Source organism: Cervus elaphus, chromosome 12 (genome assembly GCF_910594005.1).
Source record: "Cervus elaphus chromosome 12, mCerEla1.1, whole genome shotgun sequence".
Lineage (NCBI taxonomy): Eukaryota > Metazoa > Chordata > Mammalia > Artiodactyla > Cervidae > Cervus > Cervus elaphus.
The window spans coordinates 89,339,739-89,364,090 of NC_057826.1; the positions used below are offsets into that span (position 1 = coordinate 89,339,739).

The following is a 24,352-nucleotide window of genomic DNA, read 5'->3' on the forward strand; positions in this document are numbered from 1 at the left end:
CTGTAGTTATATACTCAACGAGAGTTGTGTCCGACTCTTTGAGACCCCATGGACTAGAGCTCACTAGGCTCTTCTGTCCGTGGGATTTCCCAGGCAAGAATACTAGAGTGGGCTGCCATTTCTTCTCCTGGGGATCTTCCTAACCCAGGGATCAAACCCGCATCACCTGTTTGGCAGGTGGATTCTTTACCACCAAGCCACCTGTGCTTCCCTAAAGCCATCTTCCTTGAACATAAGTAACAGAAAAGAACTGGAATCTCAAAGAGAGGTGATAATGGGAGGACAGAAAAAATATTTGAAGAAATAATGCCTAAAAAGGATTCAAGTCAATTCTCAAAGTTTTTGTAAGAAAAATGCAAAGAGTAACATTCCTACAGATAAAGAAGCATACCAGAAAGACATGTTCACAAAACTAATGAATATTTTAATATAATATGCAGAACCAAGGTTTTCTCTCTCATTATTAATTTCCTAAAAGGATAACTGACTATAAAGCATACATAACTGAAAAAAATAATTGGAAGTTTACATTTTTAAAAATTATCAAAAGCAGTAAAAACATGAAATACCTAGGAATATATTAAAGATATATAAAACATATACCCTGAAAATTATAAATATTGAGAGAAATTAAAACATCTAAATAAATAGATAAAAGAAAAAAGTCACAGGATTTAACATACCTGACACTTCTAAACTTAACCATACAGCTACAGTAATCAAAACAGTACAGCGCTGGGAAAAGGACAGATAAAAAGATAGCAAAAGAGAACACTGAAATATCTATGAAATGCTATGATACCTGGAATTTGCTTCAAGCTACTAAGGGAGGGAGGTATAGACAAAATAAGATTGGTCAAATGTTGGTAACTATTAAAGCTTGGTCTTATGAGGATTTACAATACTACATTCTATTTTTTTATATATTTGATACTCTCCATAATAAAAAGCTTTTTTTTAAGGCATTCATATTTACAAAAAGATTTTCAAAAGGTCTCCAGTTAAATAGGTTAATCTAAAATTTTAAATGGCACTTGAATAATTAAATTTTATCTACCTAGAGCAGGGTTGGCAAACCTTGACGACCTGGAGGCCAAAAACTGCCTCTGGTCTGTTCTGCAGGACTAACCAACTGAAACTGATTCTTACATTTTTAAAGAACTGCTTAAAAATGAAAGAAAAGGAGACAGGGCCCACGTAGTTCACATGTCTAGAATTTATTAATTGGCCCTTTTATCAAAAAAATTGTGTCAACTCCTTGATCTAGAGAATCAGTTAGGCAGATCAAAACTGCTATAGGTCAGAATATATATTCTGCATCTGTTGAATAACAAAGAGAAAAATCTGGGGGGAATTCCCTGGAGATCAAGTGGTTAAAACTTGGTGCTTTCACCGCATGGCTGGGCCCAGGGCTCGGCTCAATCCCTGGTCAGGGAACCAAGATTCCTCCAAGCTGCGGGGCACAGCCAAAAAATAAAATTCTTTCATTGGAATGACCATGTTCATGTGGAAACACTCACACATGGAAAAGTTTATGATTAGGTAGAAAATAGGAAATTCCACATATTTGCTCCTCTCCCTTTTCTACAGTTCTGGGAAGACTTCTCTCTCAAGTCCTATAATGGAGATCTAACAGATTTTTCATATGAACAAATTTTCCTTCCTATCTAGTCACATTATGGATTCACACTGTCAAATTATGTTACTGTATCTTAGAACAGATATTTAGAGTCCAGATGAGAAAAAAACACAAAAAGAAATGAACGTATATGCTGAAATAAGACTTATAGAAACATTTCAAAAGATGGCTCAATGGCCTTATAACTGGGAAAAAAATAAGAATGTCTGATATGAAATCCTGGCTAAAAATCAAGCAGAAAAACATTTAGATCACATATGTAATAACAAGCTGACTATGCATAATGGCATTTCAAAACCTTTGTTTCATTCAAAAGTAAAATGGTCCTTGTTTTCCTTAGTTTAAAAAAAACCTACTGCAACAAAGTATCTGTAAAACAAATTATTCTTAAAGTTGCTTAAATCTCTGTAATACTACAGTTTAGGCTGCCTGCCAGATCTATTACTTTAAAATTACTTGTAGAAGATATATTTCTCACTGTATATAAAAATTATATCTTTGCAAAACTGCATAAGAAATTAAGTTTCCTAACACAGATTTAAAATATTAAAATATTTCTTCCAAATATCAAAGTTCAATTTTCCTAAAAAATATTATAACCTATCCTAAAAAGAAAGAAAAAAAGTGAAGTCACTCAAGTCATCTCCGATTCTTTGCGACCCCATGGACTGTAGCCTACCAGGCCCTTCCATCCATGGAATTTTTCAGGCAAGAGTACTGGAGTGGGTTGCCATTTCCTTCTCCAAGTATCTTCCTGACCCAGGGATGGAACCCAGGTTTCCCACGTTGCAGGCAGACGCTTTACCATCTGGGCCGCCAGGGCAGCTCCTCAAACTCAGACTCAAACCAAATTACTAACGAGGCTATCATTGTCTGAGACCAACACAAGCCACTAAAGACAAGTTAGGTATGGATTTAGAGTCTGAGAAGTTTTTAAATGAGCCGGTAAAGCTTCAGGTATAACTTTTGCATGGTATTCTCAGTAGATTCTCCATCTGTCCCTAGAAGCTGGGTCCCCATGTAAAAGAAAGTGAATAAACCTTTCAGCTGGGAGTATCAAAACTTGATCATTTATAATACATGAAAAAGAGCAACAGGTTTTGGCTAAACCTAAGTGCCACCTACAAATAACAAACACAAAATAGCAATGACAGAAGAAATAAAGTTAAATATTGTACAGACAACAGGCCATTAGGTCACAAACACTTCAACAGAAACTGACAATTCCTCAGGTTCTCTCATTGCCACATTCTTTGTTACACTTAAAACTGTAGGAAAAGCTGGTACTAATTAATAAAGCTAGATATGAATTAAAAGTTTAAATTCATTCTTGATGCTGAATTCCTTTTCTCTTCAAAGTAAATAAAACAGAGTCAGGAAAACATCACGCTGAAAACAACCCACTCCTTACTAGCATGTTAAATAAAGCACTATGCTTTTTGTATGGCCACAAACTAGAGCCTTCCTAATCCATCAACTAATACAATGATTAGGCTGTCTGAGTAACTGATTTTTCTCCCTGAAGCCTGCTTGTTTTTAGGCACATACAACTACCTGACCTTAGTCAAGAGAAAACTGCCTAATAAAAGGAGGATGGAGAAAACAAAGCAAGCTTTCATTTGAAGAACTCTTGGGCTGAGACTTGGTCTAAATTTTCTACATGAATCTACATCTCAGTGGCTTTAAAAATGTGACTGACACAGACATTATAGAGACTTGGTCTAAATTTTCTACATGAATCTACGTCTCAGTGGCTTTAAAAATGTGACTGACACAGACATTATAAAGATAGAGCCCTAAGAATAAATTTAACCACTGAGGTAAAAGAGCTGTACACTGAAAACTATAAAATGCTGATGAAAGAAATTAAAGACTATAAATAAACGGACAGATACCCATTCATGGATCAGAAGATTTAAAATTATTAAAATGTCCATAGTATCCATAGCAATCTACAGATTCAATGCAATCTCTATCAAAATTCCAATGCCATTTCTCACAGAAATAGAAAAAGCAATCCTAAAATGCATATGGACCCGCCAACGACCCAGAACAGCTACAGCAATCTTGAGCAAAAAGAACAAAGCTGGAGGCATGACACTTTCTGATTTCAAATTCTATTACAAAGCTGTAGTAATCATTAAATAGTATGGTACTGACATAAAAATGAACACAGACCAGTGAACATAATAGAGAGTCCAAGAAAGAAACCCACACACATATGGTTAACTAAAGGGTGTCAAGACTACATAACAGAAAAAGGACAGTCTTCAACAGTGTTGAGAAAACTGGATATCCACATGCAAAAAGATGAAACTGGAGCCTTATCTTACAACATACACAATAATCAATTTAAAATGAATTAAAGACTTAAATTCAAAACCTGAAACAGTACACTCCTGTAAGAAAAGATAAGGGGAAAACTCCATGATCTTGGTCTTGACAATGATTTTTTGGATTTTAATACCAAAAACACAGGCAACAAAAGCAAAAATCAGTAAGTGGAACTATGTAAAACAAAAATATATCTGTAAAATAACAATTAAAAGAGTGAGAAAGAAAAGAGAAAGTGACATACAGAATGGGGGGAAATATTTCCAAACTATGTATCTGAAAAGGGGTTAATATCCAAAATACATAAGAAACTCACACAACTCTAACAAAAATACAAATGATCCAATTTAAAAATGGACAAAAGACCTAAAGAGACATTTTTCTAAAGAAGACATACAAATGGTCAACAGGTACATGAAAAGATGTGCAGCATTGCTAAGCATCAGGAAAATACAAATCAAAACCACAATGAGATATCACTTCACACTTGTTAAGATGGCTATTACCAAAATGCAAAAGGTTAAGTGTTGGCAAGGATCCAGAGAAAAGGGAATCCTTATACACCATTGGTAGGAATGTAAATCAGAACAACCATATCAGAAAACAGCATGGTGCCTCCTCAAAAAATTAAAAATAGAACTACTATGTGTTCCAGCAATCCCAGGACTTGGTACATACCCAAAGGAAAAAAGTATCTGTCTCAACAAGGTATCTGCACTCCCGTGTTCACTGCAGTATTATTCACAGCAGCCAAGACATGGAAACTTAACTGTCCACTGACAAAGAAAATGTGGGGCGTCTGTATACACATACACAATGAAATTATATTTGGCCTTAAAAAAATGGAAATTCTGCCATTTGCAACATGGATGAATCTGGAAGACATTAAGATAAATGAAATGAGCTAGACACAAAAAGACAAACACTGTATGATTTCACATGTGGAATCTAAAAAAGTCAAATTCATGGTAGCAGAGAGTGGAATGGTATTTATTAGGGAAGGGAGCAGGATAAGGAAAATGGGGAAATGTTGATCAAAGGATATAAACTTCTAGTTATAAGATAAATTAGATATGGAGACATAAAGTACAATATGGTGAATATAGTTAATAACAATGTACAGAACACTTGAAATTTGCTTAGAGAATTCACTAAGCAAATTTCAAGTGTTCTGATCACACACAAAAAAATTGTGTGAGGTAATGAATGTTAATTATCTTGATTATGGTAATCATTTCACAGTGTATACATACATCAAAACATCATGTTGTATACTTTAAATATTTACAATTTTCATTTGCCACTCATATCTAAGTAATGCTGGAAAAAAGTTGATAAGCAATGCAGGCAAATACATATTTCAACTACTTACAATTCAGTGAACCAATAATTTACAAATATTTTACCCCCTTTTCAATTTGTTGTTTCTAAATAAGGTTAAATACTGAAATTTTTAAAGATAAAGCCTCAGAAATCTGTAAGATAACTGTCCCCAAAATGTTTCTCCTAGGGTGCCAAGAGGCTCCATAAAACTTCCTCCTTTCCAAAATTAAACATTATACAAAATATCTTGAACAATTCATTCATAATTATGTTTTTACTTTACAGTCAGTACCAAGAAAACCTCAGCCTACCCTCGTCTCAACTCAAAATTCAGAATCAGTTACTTCAATTCACATAGTATCTTCAAACTATCCAGAATTTCTGAAGAACATTTTTAATAGATGGAATTCAGGAGCTCAGACAACTCTGATTACTGTAAACTTCCATTTTTTTTTTTGTCCAGGCAACTACATCTTCATCTAAAGATACCATGAAATGAAAGTTACAATTCAGAAAAGTATTTGAGACTTTTTACTTAAAAGTTTTGTCTGCTAATATAGTGACTTCAAAAAGAGAAGACTTAAAAATGGAGAAACAATTTAAACTTAAAACTTATTCATTTTCATAATCTTAATTTTTTAGGTTTCAAACAGAATTAATTTTCAAACTAATCAAAACTTTTAATACATTCCCCTGGAACTTACTAAAGCAGCTGATTCATTATTGTTAATAATAAATTCATTATCACCAATGTTAAATGAGCCCTCTAACTACCTAGCAAATACTGTGTCAAACCTCCACTCTGCTTCTTTGGTCAGCCTGAAGTAGTAAACACTACCTCAAACCATCTCCACTGTTCTTAAACCGCATACATCCCACTGCATCCTCTCAACTCTCAGATGACCTTGCACAGTAATTCAAAGAGAAAATATGAAGGAGCCATTCAACTATGGGAACTCTTTCATACCATATTTACCAACTTTCTTGTAACTGCACCTATCCTCTCCTCCTATCCTCCAGTTTCAAAAAATTCTCTTACCTAAAGTCAATGTCTCCATATATAAGCAGGACCCATGCCCTTTCCACCTTCTAAGGAATCTTGTTCATAATTGTACTTTTTTTCCCACAGTAGTCAATTTTTCCCTCTTGACTGAATTTTTCCAATAAACATTTACATGTGCTTAAACTTTCTTCCACCTCAGAAACAAAATTTTTAAAAACTCCTTTGTTCTACCTTTCCATCTCTGGCTCCTCCCTTCACAGCCAAACTTCCCCAAACAGTTGTAAACATGCTTAGTTTCCATTTGTTGTCCCACTCTTTCCTCAACCTATTTCAGTGAGTGTTGGATCTCCTCTCTCCCTAGACAATCATATCCATACTCTTAGCTTCAGTTATCATCTATATGCCAATGATCACCAAATGTACACTTCTGGTCAATACCTTTCCTTTGAGTTCCAGATCTATATACATTCAACCATCAACTCCAAATACCTAATTTGATGTTCCAAATGTATGTTTAAAACAATATGCACACAGAACTCATCAGATACCTGCTCACCCTCCAATTCCTATTAAACACAGATACTCCTATATCTGGCTCCTCTTGGCCTTTTTTTCTGTCTCAGTGAATGGTACCACCATGCCTCCAGTTATAGAAGCCAGAAACTTGGGAGTAATCCTCAGTATCTTCTCTATCTAAACCAGTGGTTCTCAACTAGAGGCACTTTTGCCCCCCAGGAGACATCTGTTAATGTCTGAAGACATTTTTGGTTCTCATAACCAAGGATTAGTGGCATCTAGTGAGTGAAGTCAGAAATGTGGCTAAAACATCCTAAGATGCAGGGGATAGTCCCTCCATACCAAAGAAAGTTGGTCTAAAACCTCAGTGGTACAGAGGCTTAGATGACCTAATCTAATAATGCATCATCAAATCCCATCAACTTCACTTTCCCCAACAGTTTAAACCCATCAATTTTTCTTCATCTTAACTATCAGCACTTCCAAATTCAAGGAATTACCTTTTACCTAGTATCCAATAATAACTTCCTACTTCCACACTTGTGCAACTGCTTAAAATGAAGTCAAAACAATTTTTAACTCATCTCTTTCTTGCTGAAAAAAAGACCCTGAATAGCTTACCAAAGTTCTTAGGTGAAAACTAAAATGATATACAAAAGTCCTTGCATGATCTGCCTGCTTCCCCACTTCTACCACACTTCAGCAATTTTCCCCTAAATCAATCACTCTGGCCACCATCTGGCCTTCTTGCATTTCTCTGCAGACTGCATGCTCCTTTCTATCACTCAGTAAACCTTCAAACACACTGTTCCTTCTCTCTAAAGCATTCTCTCCACCCCCAACATTCTTTCACTAGTTAACTCCTACTCACCCTTCAGATCTCAGCTCAAATATTATCTCCTCCACACCATCCTGGAGATAACTCTGCACTTGTCCTTTGTAACACTTATATATAAAGCTGCAATTCGCATGATTATTTCTAATGGTTGTCCCTCTCACTATGTACATGGTAAAGAGACCATGAATATTTAGAAAAATGCTCTAACACAACATTTTAGCATACAGTCAGAACTCACAAATTTTTGTTGATTACTAAAAAAAAAAAATACAGAATCTAATCTACTTCAGGAGTTCAACTGTCACTTTTATATCTTGGGCCCCAACCATGCTTCTGAAATATATATGGGCAGCTCAGCTACAACATGTTTTTCTTCAATACCAATTAGCTTACAGACGATTGATAAATAAGGCAATGGTATCAATTTGATATATTAATTGGACTGATTTGTATGTGGAGCGGAAATTGTGGAATTGCAACCTTTACCAAAAAATAAATACAAAAAACAACAAAAACGCTTAGCTTGGCTGCTCACAAGCAGGGAGTCCTTACAGATCTAAATCAACTAAAAGTAAGTGTCTGCAGCTCGGACTCCCCCTCACAAAGTATAAACATACCCCCGCCCTCACGGAGCTCTCCGCTGGTGTAATTCCTTGAGTCTCCCCTAGCAGCTGACTCACTCACGCACAGCTCCACCTTAACTGCCTCGTCTCAGTGACCTGTACGGGCAGCATATGTCAACTGTGTATCGTATATTGTTTAATATCCTTTGCAATAGCACCCAACCACGCTAAGCCACATACCTGATCTATCCAGGTCATCTTCTAAGGGACTGATTATTGTTCTTCAGAGCATTCTGGTTCCAAAACTGTTTAGGCTTTGCATAGTGTACTCCCAAGCCCTATTTCCCCATGGCCTTAGCATGCAATCTGCAGAACATGAGGCCATTCAAGAACACAAATGTTACAGCAGATTTTCTCATAGTTCCAAGCGCTGAGGAACATAACTCCTGACTACTTCCTCAATCAGTTTGAACACTCAAAATCTGGGCTCCTCATCTCTGTTAACAGTCCAGAATGGAATCATTAAAGTTGCTGATCTCTCTCTCTCCCTCTCCCCCCACATTCAATCAATCCACACAGGTATCAATTTTCCTTATGCATGGTCTCTCACATCTTTTTCACCACCATCCACCATAACTGAAAGCTCCAGCATCTCTCACCTGAAAAAAATTTAACAATTAACAGCCTTCAAGGTAATTATACCTCTTCCCAGGCCCTCCTTATTCCAAACCAGACTCCACTAAACTGCAAGAATTATCTTCCCCAAAATGCAAATCTAATTGTGCTAGTCCTCTACTCAAAAACCTTCAGCGGCCTTCCACTGTGCGTCCAAGGTCTCAAACTGCTGCCCCACTTTACTTCTCATTGAACCTCCCACTCATTTTAAAACCCAGTAGAGATAAACCATACAAACTGTTGACAAAGAAAGACACTCAGTAAATATTAGCTTTTACTCTCATAGATGACCTACTTTTATAGTCAATTCTAAGAATGTCATCTCCCTACCCTTTATTTTAAGCATCTTAAGTTCCTTCTCTTTATATTATTAGAGACAAAGGTCAAATCTTGGTTGTGTCACTTACTAGCTGTGACCTTGAGCAAGTTATTTAGCTTTCTGAGCCTCAGTAAAATTAGGATAATATCCATGTCATGGGGTTGTTGAAAAGACTAAATGACATAGCATATGTAGAATGCCTGGAAGAGAAGAGACATTAATAAATGTTAGTTTTCTTAAAAAGTGTTCACTTAAAAGAATGAACACAGAAATGAACTTGCCTTCTTTCTCCCAGAACTGGCAAGTAAGAGTAGCACTCAAAGAAACTGGCTTAACAATAGAATACTATTAATAATCTCTATCCCTTGAGGTAAGTGCTTATGCCAAAAGCATAAGATTTAGGAGAATTTTTTTCTATGCTACTAAGCAAAGAAAAGGTTATTGACATGGAACCATATTTTACTAGATGATTTAACCTGACTAATGTTATTAAATTTACTGAGACTCAATATATTAATAAACCTTATCCATATGCAGAACTAGAAGTCAGTTCCAGTATTTAATTATTTACAAATGTGTATGTGTGTGTTAGTTGCTTAGTCGTGTTCAAACTCTCTGTGACCCCATGGACTGTAGATCGCGAGGCTCCTCTGTCCTCGGGATTCTCCAAGCAAGAATACTGGAGTGGAAACTGAGAGCTTCAATACTTATGCATAATATAGTCCATAAAAAATGGGCCTATGGCTGATTAATTTTGATGTATGGCAGAAACCAACACAACACTGTAAAGTAATTATCCTTCAATTAAAAATAAACAAAAATTTTAATATGGGCCTATCTATATACATATATCAAAAACCCACATAGAGTAAAAGATTGCTATATCTCCATTCAAAGTATTGCCCTGATTTGATTTCTACTGCAGGCTTTCACAATATAATATTGCATAAGTTTCTTTAAAATGAGAAGGTAAAGGAAGGACAAAGACTGAGAGGTGCAGAAATGGGGTACCAAAACTTCCAATTAGTCAGTTTGCTTTCTCTTCCCTCCCACTGGTATCGCCTAAATGCTTTTCCCATTTCATAGTAAGAATAAAGAATGACAGCCATTCTTATAAATAGTCTTGAGACAACTGGACCAAGAGCAAAAAAGAAGTTAGACCTCCCTACCTTAATATCATATATAAAAATTAATTCAATGGATCAAAGACCTAAATCTAAGAGCTAACACTATAAAACTCTTAGAATAACAGAGGCATTAATTTTGGTGACCCTGGATCAGGCAATGGTTTCTTAGATATAAGACCAAAATCTCAAGAAACCAAAGAAAAACAAATAAATTGGATTTCATTAACATGAAAAGCTTTTATGCTTCAAAGTGCATCATCAAAAAAGTAAAAAGACAAAACACAGAATGCAAGAATATATTTGCAAATTATATATCTGATACATGTCCAGTATTGAGAACATATAAAGAACTATTACAACTCAACAATTAAAAAAACAAAATTAAAACAGACAAAGGATCTGAATAGACAATTCTCCAAAGAAGATACACAAAATGGCTAACACGCAAATGAAAAGATGATCAGCATCATTAGTCATTAGGGAAATGCAAACCAAAATCACAATGAGATACCATTTCATGCCCATTAGGATGGTTATAATCAAGACAAACAATAACAAGTTTTGGCAAGGATGAAGAGAAATTGGATCACTCACACACTGCTGGTAGAAATGTAAAATGATTCAGCCACTTTAGAAAACACTTTGGCAAGTCCTCAGAAAGTTATACATAGCGCTACCACATAACTCAGCCATTTCACCCCTGGGTATAGACCCAAGAGAAATGAAAACATTGTGTACAAAAACTTGTACACAGATATTCACAGCAACAATATTCAGAATAGTGAAAAAGTGCAAACAGCTTCCAAACCCATCAACTGATAAATAAAATATGGTATATCTATACAATGGAATATTATTCCTTTATGGTGGTGGTTTAAGTCGCTATGTCCTGTTCAACTCTTGTGACCCCATGGGCTGTGTAGTCCACTAGGCTCCTCTGTCCACAGGATTTTCCAGACAAGAATACTGGAGTGGGTTGCCATTTCCTTCTCCAGGGGATCTTCCCTACCCAGGGATCAAATACCAGGTCTCCTGCATTGGCAGGCAGATTCTTCATCAACTGAGCTACCAGGGAAGTGTCCTCTTATTCAGCTATAAAGAGGAATAAAGAACTGAGAACTGCTATGACAAGGATGAATCTTGAAAACATGCTAACTAAAAGAAGCAAGACCACATACTGTATGATTCCATTTATATGAGATGTTCAAAATAAGCAAATCCATAGAGATAAATCATACTGGTTGCCAGAGACTGGGGGAGACAGGCAGAGATGAGAAAGCAACTGCTGCTGGGTACAAGGCGTCTTTTATAGGTGATGAAAATGTACTGGAATTAGATATTGGTAACGGATGCACTGCCCTCTGAATATAAGAAAAGCCACTGAATTATACACTTTGAAGGAGTGTGAATTTTATGATAAAATTGCATCTCAATTAAAGAAAAAAAAAGAATGATAGCCAAATAAAAAGTGGCACAAGCGAGGAAGGAAGCAAGTATTCCCTTTTTAACCCAACATTTTCTGCACGCTTACTATGTTTCAGACCTATGCTGGTTGCTAGGAACCGAAAGATGAGTAAAACAAAGTCTCTACACTCTCCAGGCCCATTCTCCTTAGCCTACAAATGTGGTTATTTCTCGATGGTAAAGCGGCTTTGAAAATGCAAAAACAACAAAGATAAGCTGCAGACAGTTCACAAGAATGCAGATACTTACATTATAAACTCTTCTAAATTAGCCAGAATGTTTTAAGAGTTTCACTAAATATGGGGAGGCAGAAGAGACATGCTTCTAATATTGGTATTAACTCATTATTCCCCAATGCTGATGTCATTTTCCAAGAAGTATTATTGAAATAGCTTCATTGTTTTCCAAATAATGTTTTTGATAAATCTTCCTTGATCATATCACATATCATATCAGTAACATAAGAAAGTATTACTTTCTCACTGACTCCTGGGTTCTCTATTCTTGACATTAAAAACCTCATGATAAAAACAAATATACCAAGGAAAAAGATGCTTTTTAATACTTTACTACAGTATCCATATGAAAGCTTGTTTTACTATAAGAGAATAGGTAACAAGAAAATTCTCTAAACTAAGAAATCAACTCTTTTAGGCTCTTACCCCAGATTTTTATGAATCAGAGAAAATCTGATATCCTGATATGAAAGCTTCATTTCCATAGAAGAACAGCTCACAAAAATCAAAGAATCAAATTTAGATAGGAAACTATGTTGAATAATCCTTTAAATAGTACCGAAAAGGGGCATGTTCTACCTAATCCAAGACATTAGATACTTCTGATACTTGTAATACACTGTTTATATTAAATTCTCAAAAGATAAAACTAAAGTCTATATTAAAATTACCTTATCTTTGGCTTCAGGCAGTGTGATTTCTCTAGGTTCTAAAATTGATATTTCTCGAAAAGGTGGAACACATCTGACTATATCTGGTACATAGTGTGTGTGAAACAATGGTGACATTGAGTATCTTCTTTCATCTGATAAAGGCACTATGTGGTTAACTATAGTTGGCTCTTGGTGGGGTGAATGAAAACGCTGCCGTTTACCATCAAGAGGAAGATTCTTTTCATCGCTTAATCTCCTGAAAACAAGCAACATACCTTAGTGATTAAAGATACAACTTTCTCATAACAAATAGAAAACGATTTAAAATATAGAAATAACAGATGAAAATACTGACTTTTTCAGCAAGGCCATGTTATTAGCTCTAAATGAACTGTAAAATATTCATTGTCAGTATAAGAGACACCTTTAGAAAAAGTATATAATAATGCATATTTTTAAAAAAACAAACCAATACATACATCAAGGTTAGTCTCTTGCATTTGAACCACCACAATATTTCATATCAGCAACAAAAACTTGGTAGGAAAAATCTCTATTTATAGAATCACTAACAATAAAAGATCCAAACTCTAACATAAGGAGGATAAGATTAAGTAAACTGAGTGCTGTACATAAAAAAGGGATCTTGGAAGTCCACCTATGTTCTGGTTTATCAGCAGGAAAGACCAAATTAAGAGAGTTTTGTTTTTTTTTTTTAAACTATAAAAACACTAGATAACTACCTCCAACTAATAAAAATAAATGAAAAAAAAAGACAAAAAAAACACTAGATAGCTAGTCTGAAAATGAAATATACATATATATTTCTATATAACAGTATTATACACAATATAACAGTCTTGTATTCGTGTTAAATTCTTGGTCATGATTGATGTATTTTTAGTTATACAAAAGAATATCTTTGTCCTTAGGAGAAATGCACTGATGTGCTTTGGGATAAAGTGAAACAATATCACCAACTTTCTTTCATATGGTTCAGAAAAAACTGGGGGTAGGGAAGGAAAGAGGAAGAATAAAACAAATTTATCAAAACTGATGAATCTGGGAAAACCACATACAGGTGCTCCCTGTACTATTTTTCAAATTTTTCTGGAACCTTAAAAATATTCAAAATAAAAAAGAGAAAATAATTTTAAAGTAATTATTTGTTGGGAAAAATGATATTTACTTAAATGATACATTACTAAGTTGTTTAAACCACAGGAAATTATCCAATCCTTTTGTTGAACTCTAAAATTTTGTGAGTCATAGCCACCTGAAGGTTTTTATTTTAATATTCTTTCGGGATTACATCAATTACTCTCTCTTTGAAAGACCAACAAAATAACTAGAATTCCTACTCACAGTAAAGGTATAAAGTGCTAAAAACATAAGTATACATTTAATATTTTTAAACAAAATTCAGAGCTTTACATAATGAATATTTCTATTGAGAATGTCAATGTTAAGTTTAAATATATATATATAATTATGAACTAATGGAATTTATTTTCATTCATGATTCACAAATAGGGCTATCAAGACAATTTCTAAAACACAAAAATTTAAATGAAGTCAATATTTTAAGCATCATCATACAGTTTTCCACCCATTCATTACCTCTGTGTGCTTCAACTTTCTCAACAGAAGAGGGGAAACAGTATTTACCTCACAAATTGTTCTGAAACTTAGTCAAACCATTATTTGCAAAGTCCTTAGAACAATGCCTACTCTACACAGTGAAGAACTGATGCTGAAGCTGAAACTCCAATACTCTGGCCACCTGATGCGAAGAACCGACTCATTGGAAAAGACCCTGATGCTGGGAAAGATTGAAGGCGGGAGGACAAGGGGATGACAGAGGATGAGATGGTTGGATGGCATCACCAACGCGATGGACATGAATCTGAATAGTCTCCGGGAGTTGGTGATGGATAGGGAAGCCTGGCGTGCTGCAGTCCATGGGGTCACATAGAGTTGGACACAAGTGAGCGACTGAACTCAACTGAACACAGTGAAAGGGAAAGTGTTAGCTGCTCAGTTGTGTTTGACTCTTTGCAACCTCAAGACTGTAGCTCGGCAGGCTCCTCTGTTCATGGAAATCTCCAAGCAAGAATACTGGAATGGGTTGCCATTCCCTTCTCCAGGGGATCTTCCCGACCCAGAAGTAGAACGCAAGTCTCCTGCATTGCAGGTAGCCTCATTACCAACTGAGCTGCCAGGGAAGCTAAAAAGTGAAAGTCGCTCAGTTGTGTCCAACTCTTTGCGACTGTACAGTCCACGGAATTCTCTAGGCCAGAATATATGAGTGGGTAGCCTTTCCCTTCTCCAGGGAATCTTCCCAACCCAGGGATCAAATCCAGGTCTCTCACATTGCAGGCAGATTCTTTACCAATTTAGCTATCAGGGTAAAGAATAAAATAGACAGCCAGTGGGAATTTGCTCTGTGATATAGGGAGCTCACCCATTTGTATGCCGATTGCCAACTCATGTTGATGTATGGCAGAAACTAACACAAAAGTGAAGTGAAAGTCGCTCAGTCATGTCCGACTCTTTGCGACCCCATGGAAAGTCCATGGAATTCTCCAGGCCAGAATACTGGAATGGGTAGCCTTTCCCTTCTCCAGGGGATTTTCCCAACCCAGGGATCAAACCCAGGTCTCCTGCATGGCAAGCGGCTTCTTTACCCGCTGAATCACAAAGAAAGCCCAAGAACTGGAGTGGGTAGGCTATCCCTTCTCCAGAGGATCTTCCAGAACCAGGAATGGAACCGGGGTCTCCTGCATTGCAGGTGGATTCTTCACCAACTGAGTTATGAGGGAAGGCCATAGTGGGTGAACAGTAATTCTTATCTAGTGTTATTTCTAATTGTACATAAAAGTTATGGAATGTTTATACAGGCTTTAAAAAGCAGTATCTTTCAAGTACTGCCAAGTCTTATTTTAATAATCACCCCTAAAATTCTATCATTACCCTGTGATACATCAATTTCTTTTAATCAAATTGGTTCAAGCGAATTGATTCCTGACTTCTCTATAGAAAGCTTTATGTCATATAGAAACTTTCACTATAATAATATTTATTGTGGAACCTGACCTGTGTAAGATAAATTAAACATTAAACTTTAATAGAAACAAAGAGTTGTAAGCTAAATTATGTCCTCGAAATTCACACTTAAGTCTTAACCCCTAGTACTTCAAAATGTGACTCTATTTGGACACAGGGCCTTTAAAGAAGTAATTAAATTAAAATGGAGTTATTAATCCAATGTAACTAGTATCCTCAGAAGAATAATTAGGACACAGAAAACAGAGAAGGATGACCATATTAGGAAAGAAGGCAGCCATCTATAAGCTAAAGAGGGAGGCCTCAGAGGAAACCAAACCTGCTAACACCCTGATCTCAGACTTCTAGCCCCCAGAACTTTAAGAAAATTAATCTGTTATTTTAGTCACCCACTCTGTTGTACTGTTATGGCAGCCCTAGCAAATATACAGAAACCTATCTGCTTTAGTTAAAAATTTCAATTAAAAGTAGTTATCTGAAGATAGTTACCCTTAAAATTTTTTTAAATACTTAGAAGTTTTAAAATTCTGTTACAGGACAGACCCCAGGAAACAAAATGTAGGTTAGTGCCCACTTAACTTAATACAAGATACATTGTTAAACAGTTCCCAAAATTGCAAATTTTTCTTTTAAAAAAAATAAGAAATACTTACTTCCTTCCTCGAAATAATGGGGAAGCTGAGGTCTGTATTGGACTGACATTTCCATATGTCAACTGCTGTAATGACACAGCTCTAGACAAGCTACCAAAAACAAAGAAAGAACATGATGACATTTCCTCTAACTCCAAATGTTTCATATAAAAAGGATCTGTGTCAAGTAAAAACTGAAACTTACAAATGATATGGGCTAAAATAACACTGCACTTACTCTGCATTGTGAAAGCTGAATTGTGCATCTATAAGTTGCTGGTGTGAATAAAGACTTGGTGACAGGGCGAAGAAGTTATTATGTTGTTGATGGTTTGGAGTGAAAGGCGGGCGACCCAAAATTGAGTTTGGGAACATGCTCTTGTTCACTAATAGAGAACATGTATTCTTCTACCTAGAATAGTTTTAAAGACAAATTATTAGTAAGACACTGAACTTTTTGATAACCAGTATCTACTATTTAATAAAGTTACCAAGTTACAAATTTCATTTGCAAATTTATTTTCTCAAATAGATCTCTTAAGTCACAAAATACATAACAAAATACTTACTAATGATAAATTTTAAATCTAGATTAACCATATTATTCAAATGACACTAAAATCTATGCAAATTTCTAATTTTATGACAAATTACTCTAATAAATTTATCAACAACTCTCCTATAAATCAAGTCAACACCATTATACTTTGATAATAAAAAGAAACCATCCAAGAGATGTATTTAATGAAATCTACAATTTCTTACATTGATTCCCATTTTAATTTATCCAAAAGTATAAGCCTTCATGTGACAACCCAAGTCCCAGGATTTAGAGCTTACAGATCTGATCAAACAAGGGATGGAATTTTATTACCTAATAACTATTTATAAAATTCTGAGAGTCCCCTCAAATTCTAAACAACTTATAAAAACAACTACCAATAAAAGAGTTTGTTCTGCAGGAATGGGGAAAACCTATGTAAAAAACAATCAGAATCATTCACTGCCCCAGCTAGGAGACTAGATAGTTATTCCTTGCAATGACTGACCCCAAAAGGTTGTAAATTCACAGAGAAGAGTGGGATAAAAAAACAAACTGAAAACAAATATTAAGTAAAGTCTACAAAGTAAAAATAGCATTCCCAGCTTCTATTCCCAATTCAGGCAATTAAAAAATTCATCTATGAAATCATGGAAAGAGAAATCATATAACATAGTAACAGAAGAAGATGTAGCACAGAAGCAGTTGCTCACCAAGAAAGTGTTAAGCTTGCTAGAAACCTACAGTGACGTCTACTACGGAACTGCCTACCTATGCACACAGAAGCTTCCAATTTAGATTTCTAGAAAAATGACATTCATGGACCATCAGAAGTTAAAAATTTTTTAAAGGCTTAGTAATAAATAGAAACAACACTTGGAACAAATGAAAGATGAGGAAAAAAAAGCTCATTAATTTCATAATTAATGAAAAACACCACTGTATATGTAAAACAAGAATGTGTTGTTTAAAAGCAGAAAGGGCTCTCAGAAATTACAAAATTAAAAGCAGAAATATCCAACAGAAAGCTAAAAGAACACTGAGGAATGAACAAAAAAGAAAAACTGGTAAGGGCAGATAGTAGGCAAGACGGTAAGAGAAAAAATATAAGTGAACCAAACCAGGTGGTCCAAAATCCAATACAACTTAAGTTCCAGAAAGAACAGAAAACAGAGAAAAGGGAATTACCAAGTAAATAAAACAAGAACATGTTCAGAACTGAAGAACACCAAGCCTTAGGCTGAAAGGATCCAATGAGTAAAAAGCACAAAATGCACACACACTCACGTCTATATACACACATATATAAACACGTATTACAGTGAAATTTCAGAATACCAGGTAAAAGAAGCTTATAAATATTACAGAGAAAGAAAATGTTATAAACAAAGGGATGGGGTGAAAAAGTAACAAGGTCCTACCGTAAAGCACAGGGAGGGAACTACATTCAATATTCTGAGAAAAATCATAATGTAAAAGAATGTAAAAAAGAGAATGTATATATATAACAGTAACTTTGCTGTATAGCAGGGATTAACACAACAGTGTAAGTCAACTATACAATTAAAAAAAAAGAAGAAACACACAAAGGGATGGGAATCAAAATGGCTTTGGACCACTCAACAGCAACAGCGGAAACAAGACAAAGAAGTGAATGCCTTCAAGGCTTCTGTAGGAAATGCTTTCAAGCTATAATTCTATACCCAGTTACGTTATCAGTGCAAAAGGAGAATAAAAACCCTTTCAGGACATGTAAGGTATTGAAAAAAGTAAAAGAAAATCTGGGATCTAGGAAAAGGGAGTTTTCACACAGGTCTGAGACAGTAAATTCCCCAGGATGGTGGTGAAGGGAAGCCAAACAGCTTAAAATAGAACATGTAAATAGAGGGCTACAAGAAGAATCCAAGGTGGAAAAAAAATGAACTGGTCGATTACCTTATATATTTGACCAGAGAGGAGTCTGGCCAACAGAGCAGAAAGATTAATTGTAGGAACAGAAAAGTAGCAAGTTGGGGCTTCCTGGTGGCTCAGTGGTTAAGAACCCGCTTTGCAATCAATGCAAGGGACGTCAGTTCAATCCCTGGCCCTGGAAGATCCCACAGCGTCTCGGAGCGACTAAGCCCATGCGCCACAATTACTGAGCCTACCCATGGTAACTTCTGAAGCCAGTGCACTTAGAGCCGTGCTCTGCAATGGGAAGCCACTGCAATGAGAAGCCCGAATACAACAATAAAGAGCAGCTCCCACTCTCAGCGACCAGAAAAAGCCTGTGTGCAGCACTGAAGACCTACCACAGTCAATAAATAAATAAAGCCTTAAAAAGAAATGCAAGAAGTTAAAAATAAATTAATAAAACTACAGACAAAACACACTCAAAAGGTCAGCTAAAAAAGAAAATACAGTCAGTTACCTACTTAGTTCTTACAATAACATCAACATTTAACATATATTGATTTAAACAGAAACTGTAACATGTATGCATGTGAAGTTGCTTCAGTCTGTGTCCAACTCTTTGTGACCCTACGGACTGCAGCCCGCCAGGCTCCTCTGTCCATGCGATTCTCCGGGCAAGAATACTGAAGTGGGCTGCCATGCCCTCCTCCAAGGGATCTTCCAAACCCAGGGATCGAACCCACATCTCTTATGTCTCCTGCATTGGCAGGCAGGTTCTTTACCACTAGTACCACCTGAGAAGCCCAAAATTATAATATATTTATATATTACTTACTACACTGTATTTATTTATAATTACATACATTATTATACTATATTTTACATATTTACATGTTTATATACATCATAATTTATGATGAGAGAGGGTACATTAAAGTGCTAAATTCTCATTTTCAATAGATGTCAATCTAAAAAACAAGTTATAAAAGTTGTGTTTTTTTTTTTTAGCACAACAGAGGAAAATAATATATACACTGCTAAAAGAAATAATAATTGCCTCTGGGGATTGAGACCAGATGGCTTGAAAAACTAGAATAGGAGACAACGGCGGGGGGGGGGGGGGGGGGGTTGAAAGATCTTGGAAGAAACAAATAAACCACTCACAGAAACTTTATTCCTTTTCCAGTTCTGAAAGATTAAAATTTCCTAGGCTGGCCACAGAGTGAGACTCACCAGTTCAAAGTTCATACGAGATTGTGGACAAGAGCCACCATCAGATTCCATCCCAGCTGCCTGACTACCATGGACCAGAGACAAGGTGCCACCTCCAGAAAACAAGAGTTTGTCAGCTTTCTTCAGAAGGCCTTTTTCTAGCTACAGGAGATTGATTTTTTTTTTTAAATTCCTCTCATGTTTGCTAAACTATACTCTCTGATGTTTGCTGCTGCTGCTAAGTCGCTTCAGTCGTGTCTAACTCTGTGCAACCCCATAGATAGCAGCCCACCAGGCTCCTCCATCCCAGGGATTCTCCAGGCAAGAACACTGGAGTGGGTTGCCATTTCCTTCTCCAATGCAGCAAAGTGAAAAGTGAAAGTGAAGTCGCTCAGTCATGTCCAACTCTGTGACCCCATGGACTGCAGCCCCCCAGGCCCCTCTGTCCATGGGATTTTCCAGGGAAGAGTACTGGAGTGGGTTTTCATTTCCTTCTCCAGCCTGATGTTTGCTGCTCAGAGACAATATCTTGAGCCAAGCAGGATTTCACATCATTCTTTATTAAAAGTACTCTCAATATAACAACAGAATGCCAGATCTAAGGCTGCCACTAAAGCCGCCTTCTCCCTTTACTTGGGCTCACACTCTTTCTTGGCCTCCCTGACTCTGCTTCTCTGATCCAGCTTCCCAGAAAACAATTACTATCTCATAGGATTCATGAGAAAATGACATTAAATACAATTCGTTATAAAGAACTGTGCTTGATTTTACTGTAATACAGACACACAATATGGATCTGATCAAACAAGAGAAGAAATTTGTGTTCAGAAAAACTAGAATTAAAACACTCTATATTCAGGTTTATTTAAACCAGTTCATAGGTACAACTCCAGACATTTTGTTTATATCTATGTTTGTATTTTTCTTCATGCTTAAGACCCAAAATGACATAACAGCCCAGTTTAAGGGCTTACATCCTATTATATGGTCAGATTCAAACTACAGAATAAGTCAAAAGATGTCTTGTGGCCCAGAAGTACTCTTCAAAGCTAATGACCAAATTATCCACAGCTTAAAAGCTGAGAATGACTCCATACTTAAAAACTTACTTTAGAGCAGTTACCTAAATCAGTGTATCCTAAATTCCAGATAAGCATTAAAGGTTTTGGAGCACCACCAAAGCAAAGAATCTATCAGTTCTCCTCAGGATGAATTTTGGCCTTCAAGTCCAGCTCTTATTTAGGCCAACCTTGCAAGTAGGGAGAATCATTCCTAGGGAATTTAACCAACAACATTCAATGCTCTCCAATAATCATCCTGTAATCTCCTGCATAATCATCTAGAGATAAGGAAGTAAACCAAAAGCCCACGGATTTCTATTCCTTTCTACTATTTCTCTTAATATTAACAGACACACACAGATAGTAATATTAAGGGATACACAAAGAGTCGTCTCTGACTCTTTGCAGCCCACCCCAAGGACTGTAGCCAGCCAGGCTCCTCTGTCCATGGGATTCTCCAGGCAAGAGTACTGGAGTGGGTTGCCATTCCTTTCTCTAGGGGATCTTCCCAGCCCAGGGATTGAACCTGGGTCTCCTGCATTGCAGGCAGATTCTTTCCCACCTGAGCCACAAGGAACCCCACTCCCTTAATACATTCCAACACTAATTCTGATGAAGATAAAAATGATACCAAAATAATAACCTATTATAAACAATATGGGGCTTCCCTGGTGGCTTAGATGGTAAAGCGTCTGCCTGCAATGCAGGAGACCTGGGTTCGATCCCTGGGTCAGGAAAATTCCCCTGGAGAAGGAAATGGCATCCCACTCCAGTACTCTTGCCTAGAAAATTCCATGGACGGAGGAGCCTGGTAGGCTACAGTCCACGGGATCACAAAGAGTCAGACACAACCAGGCAACTTCACACACACACAAAAAAAAACAACACAAACAATAGACAATATAAGGGATCATTTTTTAAACAAAACAGAGTTTCTGAGAATAAAATCCAGCAAAACTTCTACCACACCGGATTTAAGGGGACCTCCACAAAATTTTATTCTTATATTCTGAATAAAAGGCTTTTTCACCAAGTAGAGGAAAAAAAAATTACTCCACATTAACCACAGTACCAGGTATAAGAAAGTTTATGATAAATAAAATCCAGATGTTATTGGTATCCTATTTTTCTTAGTTTGAAAGTTATCAACTTCTCAATTTGTACTTGACTATAAAATGGAATAAATTTTGAGCTGCTTTAAAACTGTTGCATTGGTTCTTGCCTTAAGGAGAGATTAAAGAGAAAATCTTAAGGATTACTTCTTGACTAAGGTAGCCTACTGGGAAATTATACAGGTCTATTTGTAAATAATCATACATGAGACAAAGCTGTAATGGAGTAGTTTACAAACTACTAGTGACATAACCTTTGGTCCTGCAACTTACAAACTGGAATTTCTGTCCTAAACTTGACCTCTCCTCCAAAGAATTAGAGAACACTCAAAATTACATCAACTCCTTCATCAAGATTTCCTAGAAAGTGGAATCTGCAGTTACCTGTCCACTTTGTTCAAATGCCTCTGATCCCCTAAACTCATTACTCTTCTTCACAATGCAAAAAGTCTAACTCCTAAATCCTGCTCACCCTCTGTCAAACCATCCATAGGTTGTGAAAAGAGACGTTCCATTTGATTAAGAATTAGATCGCATTCAAGTGCTGAAAAATAATCGAGCCACAAGATTGCAAACGAACATTTCTTCAGTGCCTATTCCACACAGAGCCCGTTACAGGACATTTTCTACTATTTAAAGTAATGTTACTATTATTGGGTATTAGTACAAGGCTGTCAATGCCATGTTAAAAGCCTTGTGGTAATGAAGCATCCAATACGAGCGTATTTACAAAAGCAGCATGTTAACTGTAAGTCTGTAGTCTGTGTAAACACACAGACTTAGTATTCACTTATGATCTTTCCGTTAAAAAACCACACACCTGTTAAGTTGCCAATTAAGCTTCAGTTTCAGTTTCTTTTTTGTTCCCCTTATTGGTATACCAATATAAATAAACAACTGTTATTTTAGACAAAGAGGTGAGAGAGAATCAAACAAGGCAGGGAACGTGGACGATTCAGAAGTTGGGAGACACATGAACCCCTTCGTGGTCTGGCCTACAGAGTTGAAGAGCCTATCCACAAAGGGTGAAGGGGGCAAAAACAAAACACAGGATGTAAACAACAATCGGATAGAGTCCTGACCTGTGCATTTTCTTGTAACTCGAAGAACTGAGGCAATTTCACAACCACTCAGTGAAAAGTCTTAAGTTTCAAAGTATTAATCCAGATATTTACCTTAGCTCTTCACCACCCTTTGAAACCCCATGCAGAGTCCCGAGACACTCTTCCTCGTCTGGTCCTAGACTTGAGGACGGGACGCGAGGAAGACAAATGAGTGAAGAACGTCACAGTTCCTAAGATTCTTCAGCAAGTCAGCAGTCCGGGGGCCGCCCAAACCTCTGGGAAATTGAGGAGATACCGCCGGAACCTCCCACACGAAACACTAGTTTTCTAAAAAGTTTCCGGCGCGCCGCGGCGCCCCGCCCCGCGCCCCCCAAACGGGCCTACACCGAGGCTTCCCTCTCTGAAACCCGCTAACTCACAAGTGTCCTCGGGAAAGGACTGCGCAGGAGGGTCGGCCAGCACCCCCAGCCCAGGAGCTCCAGGGCCGGAGGAGTGACGGCCTGACGCGCTTGGTCCTAGCTTCCTCCCGAGCCAAAGGAGGTAGTGCCCACGCGGAATGGGTAGGCCTGGCTCCGGGCTGAGCGCTAAGCCTCGGCCGTGGCAGCAGGGAGGAGCGACATAAGAAAAGGCAGGGCCGGCAAGGGTGTGGGAGATCGGGGGCGGTGGCAAGAGACGGAAGACCAAAAAGTAACCGAAAAAAAGAGGCGTAGAAAGCCCTATCGGAAAAACCCGGAAGACCGACGTGACCCGGATGGAAACAGCGATCCGGGAGCGGGAGGTCATACTTCCGGCAACGGCCTCGCTCACTCCTGCGCGCTTTTGGCTCGAATGCGCAGGCGCTCAAGTGTGCAGGCGCGCGGCTGCGGGCGTCCCGGTTGGGCGGGAGGAAGAGCGTAGCTGCGAGCGCGTTAAGAAGGGCTGGGACTTCCCTGAGAAAGGCGGAGGGTTGTCCTGAACTTCATCCCTAAGCTCACATTCTGATAAGCATTTTTTTTTTTTTTTAACCGGTCCTTCCTGTCTGCACGGAGTGACTCTTCCCCAGAGAAGCTTTTCTTGGCCTCCTGACCAAGTTTTCCCTCTC

At 37.2% G+C, this 24,352-nt stretch overlaps 1 protein-coding gene across 2 annotated transcripts in view; it reads right to left on the reverse strand.

Annotated features, from left to right (window-relative positions):
• Positions 1-24,044, reverse strand: part of TENT2 (terminal nucleotidyltransferase 2) — a 62,130-nt gene extending 38,086 nt beyond the window's left edge. Inside the window, exons 1-5 of one of the 2 annotated variants that reach the window (XM_043919947.1) lie at positions 23,691-24,044; positions 23,383-23,451; positions 16,627-16,800; positions 16,410-16,499; positions 12,709-12,946 (exon numbers count right to left, since the gene is read on the reverse strand). In XM_043919947.1, coding sequence (XP_043775882.1) covers positions 12,709-12,946; positions 16,410-16,499; positions 16,627-16,763 — 465 coding nt within the window. In that variant the 5' untranslated portion in view covers positions 16,764-16,800; positions 23,383-23,451; positions 23,691-24,044. Of the gene's footprint in view, positions 1-12,708; positions 12,947-16,409; positions 16,500-16,626; positions 16,801-23,382 lie in introns of both variants that reach the window. The other variant, XM_043919948.1, reaches the window with a different exon arrangement.
• Positions 24,045-24,352: the final 308 nt, after the last annotated feature.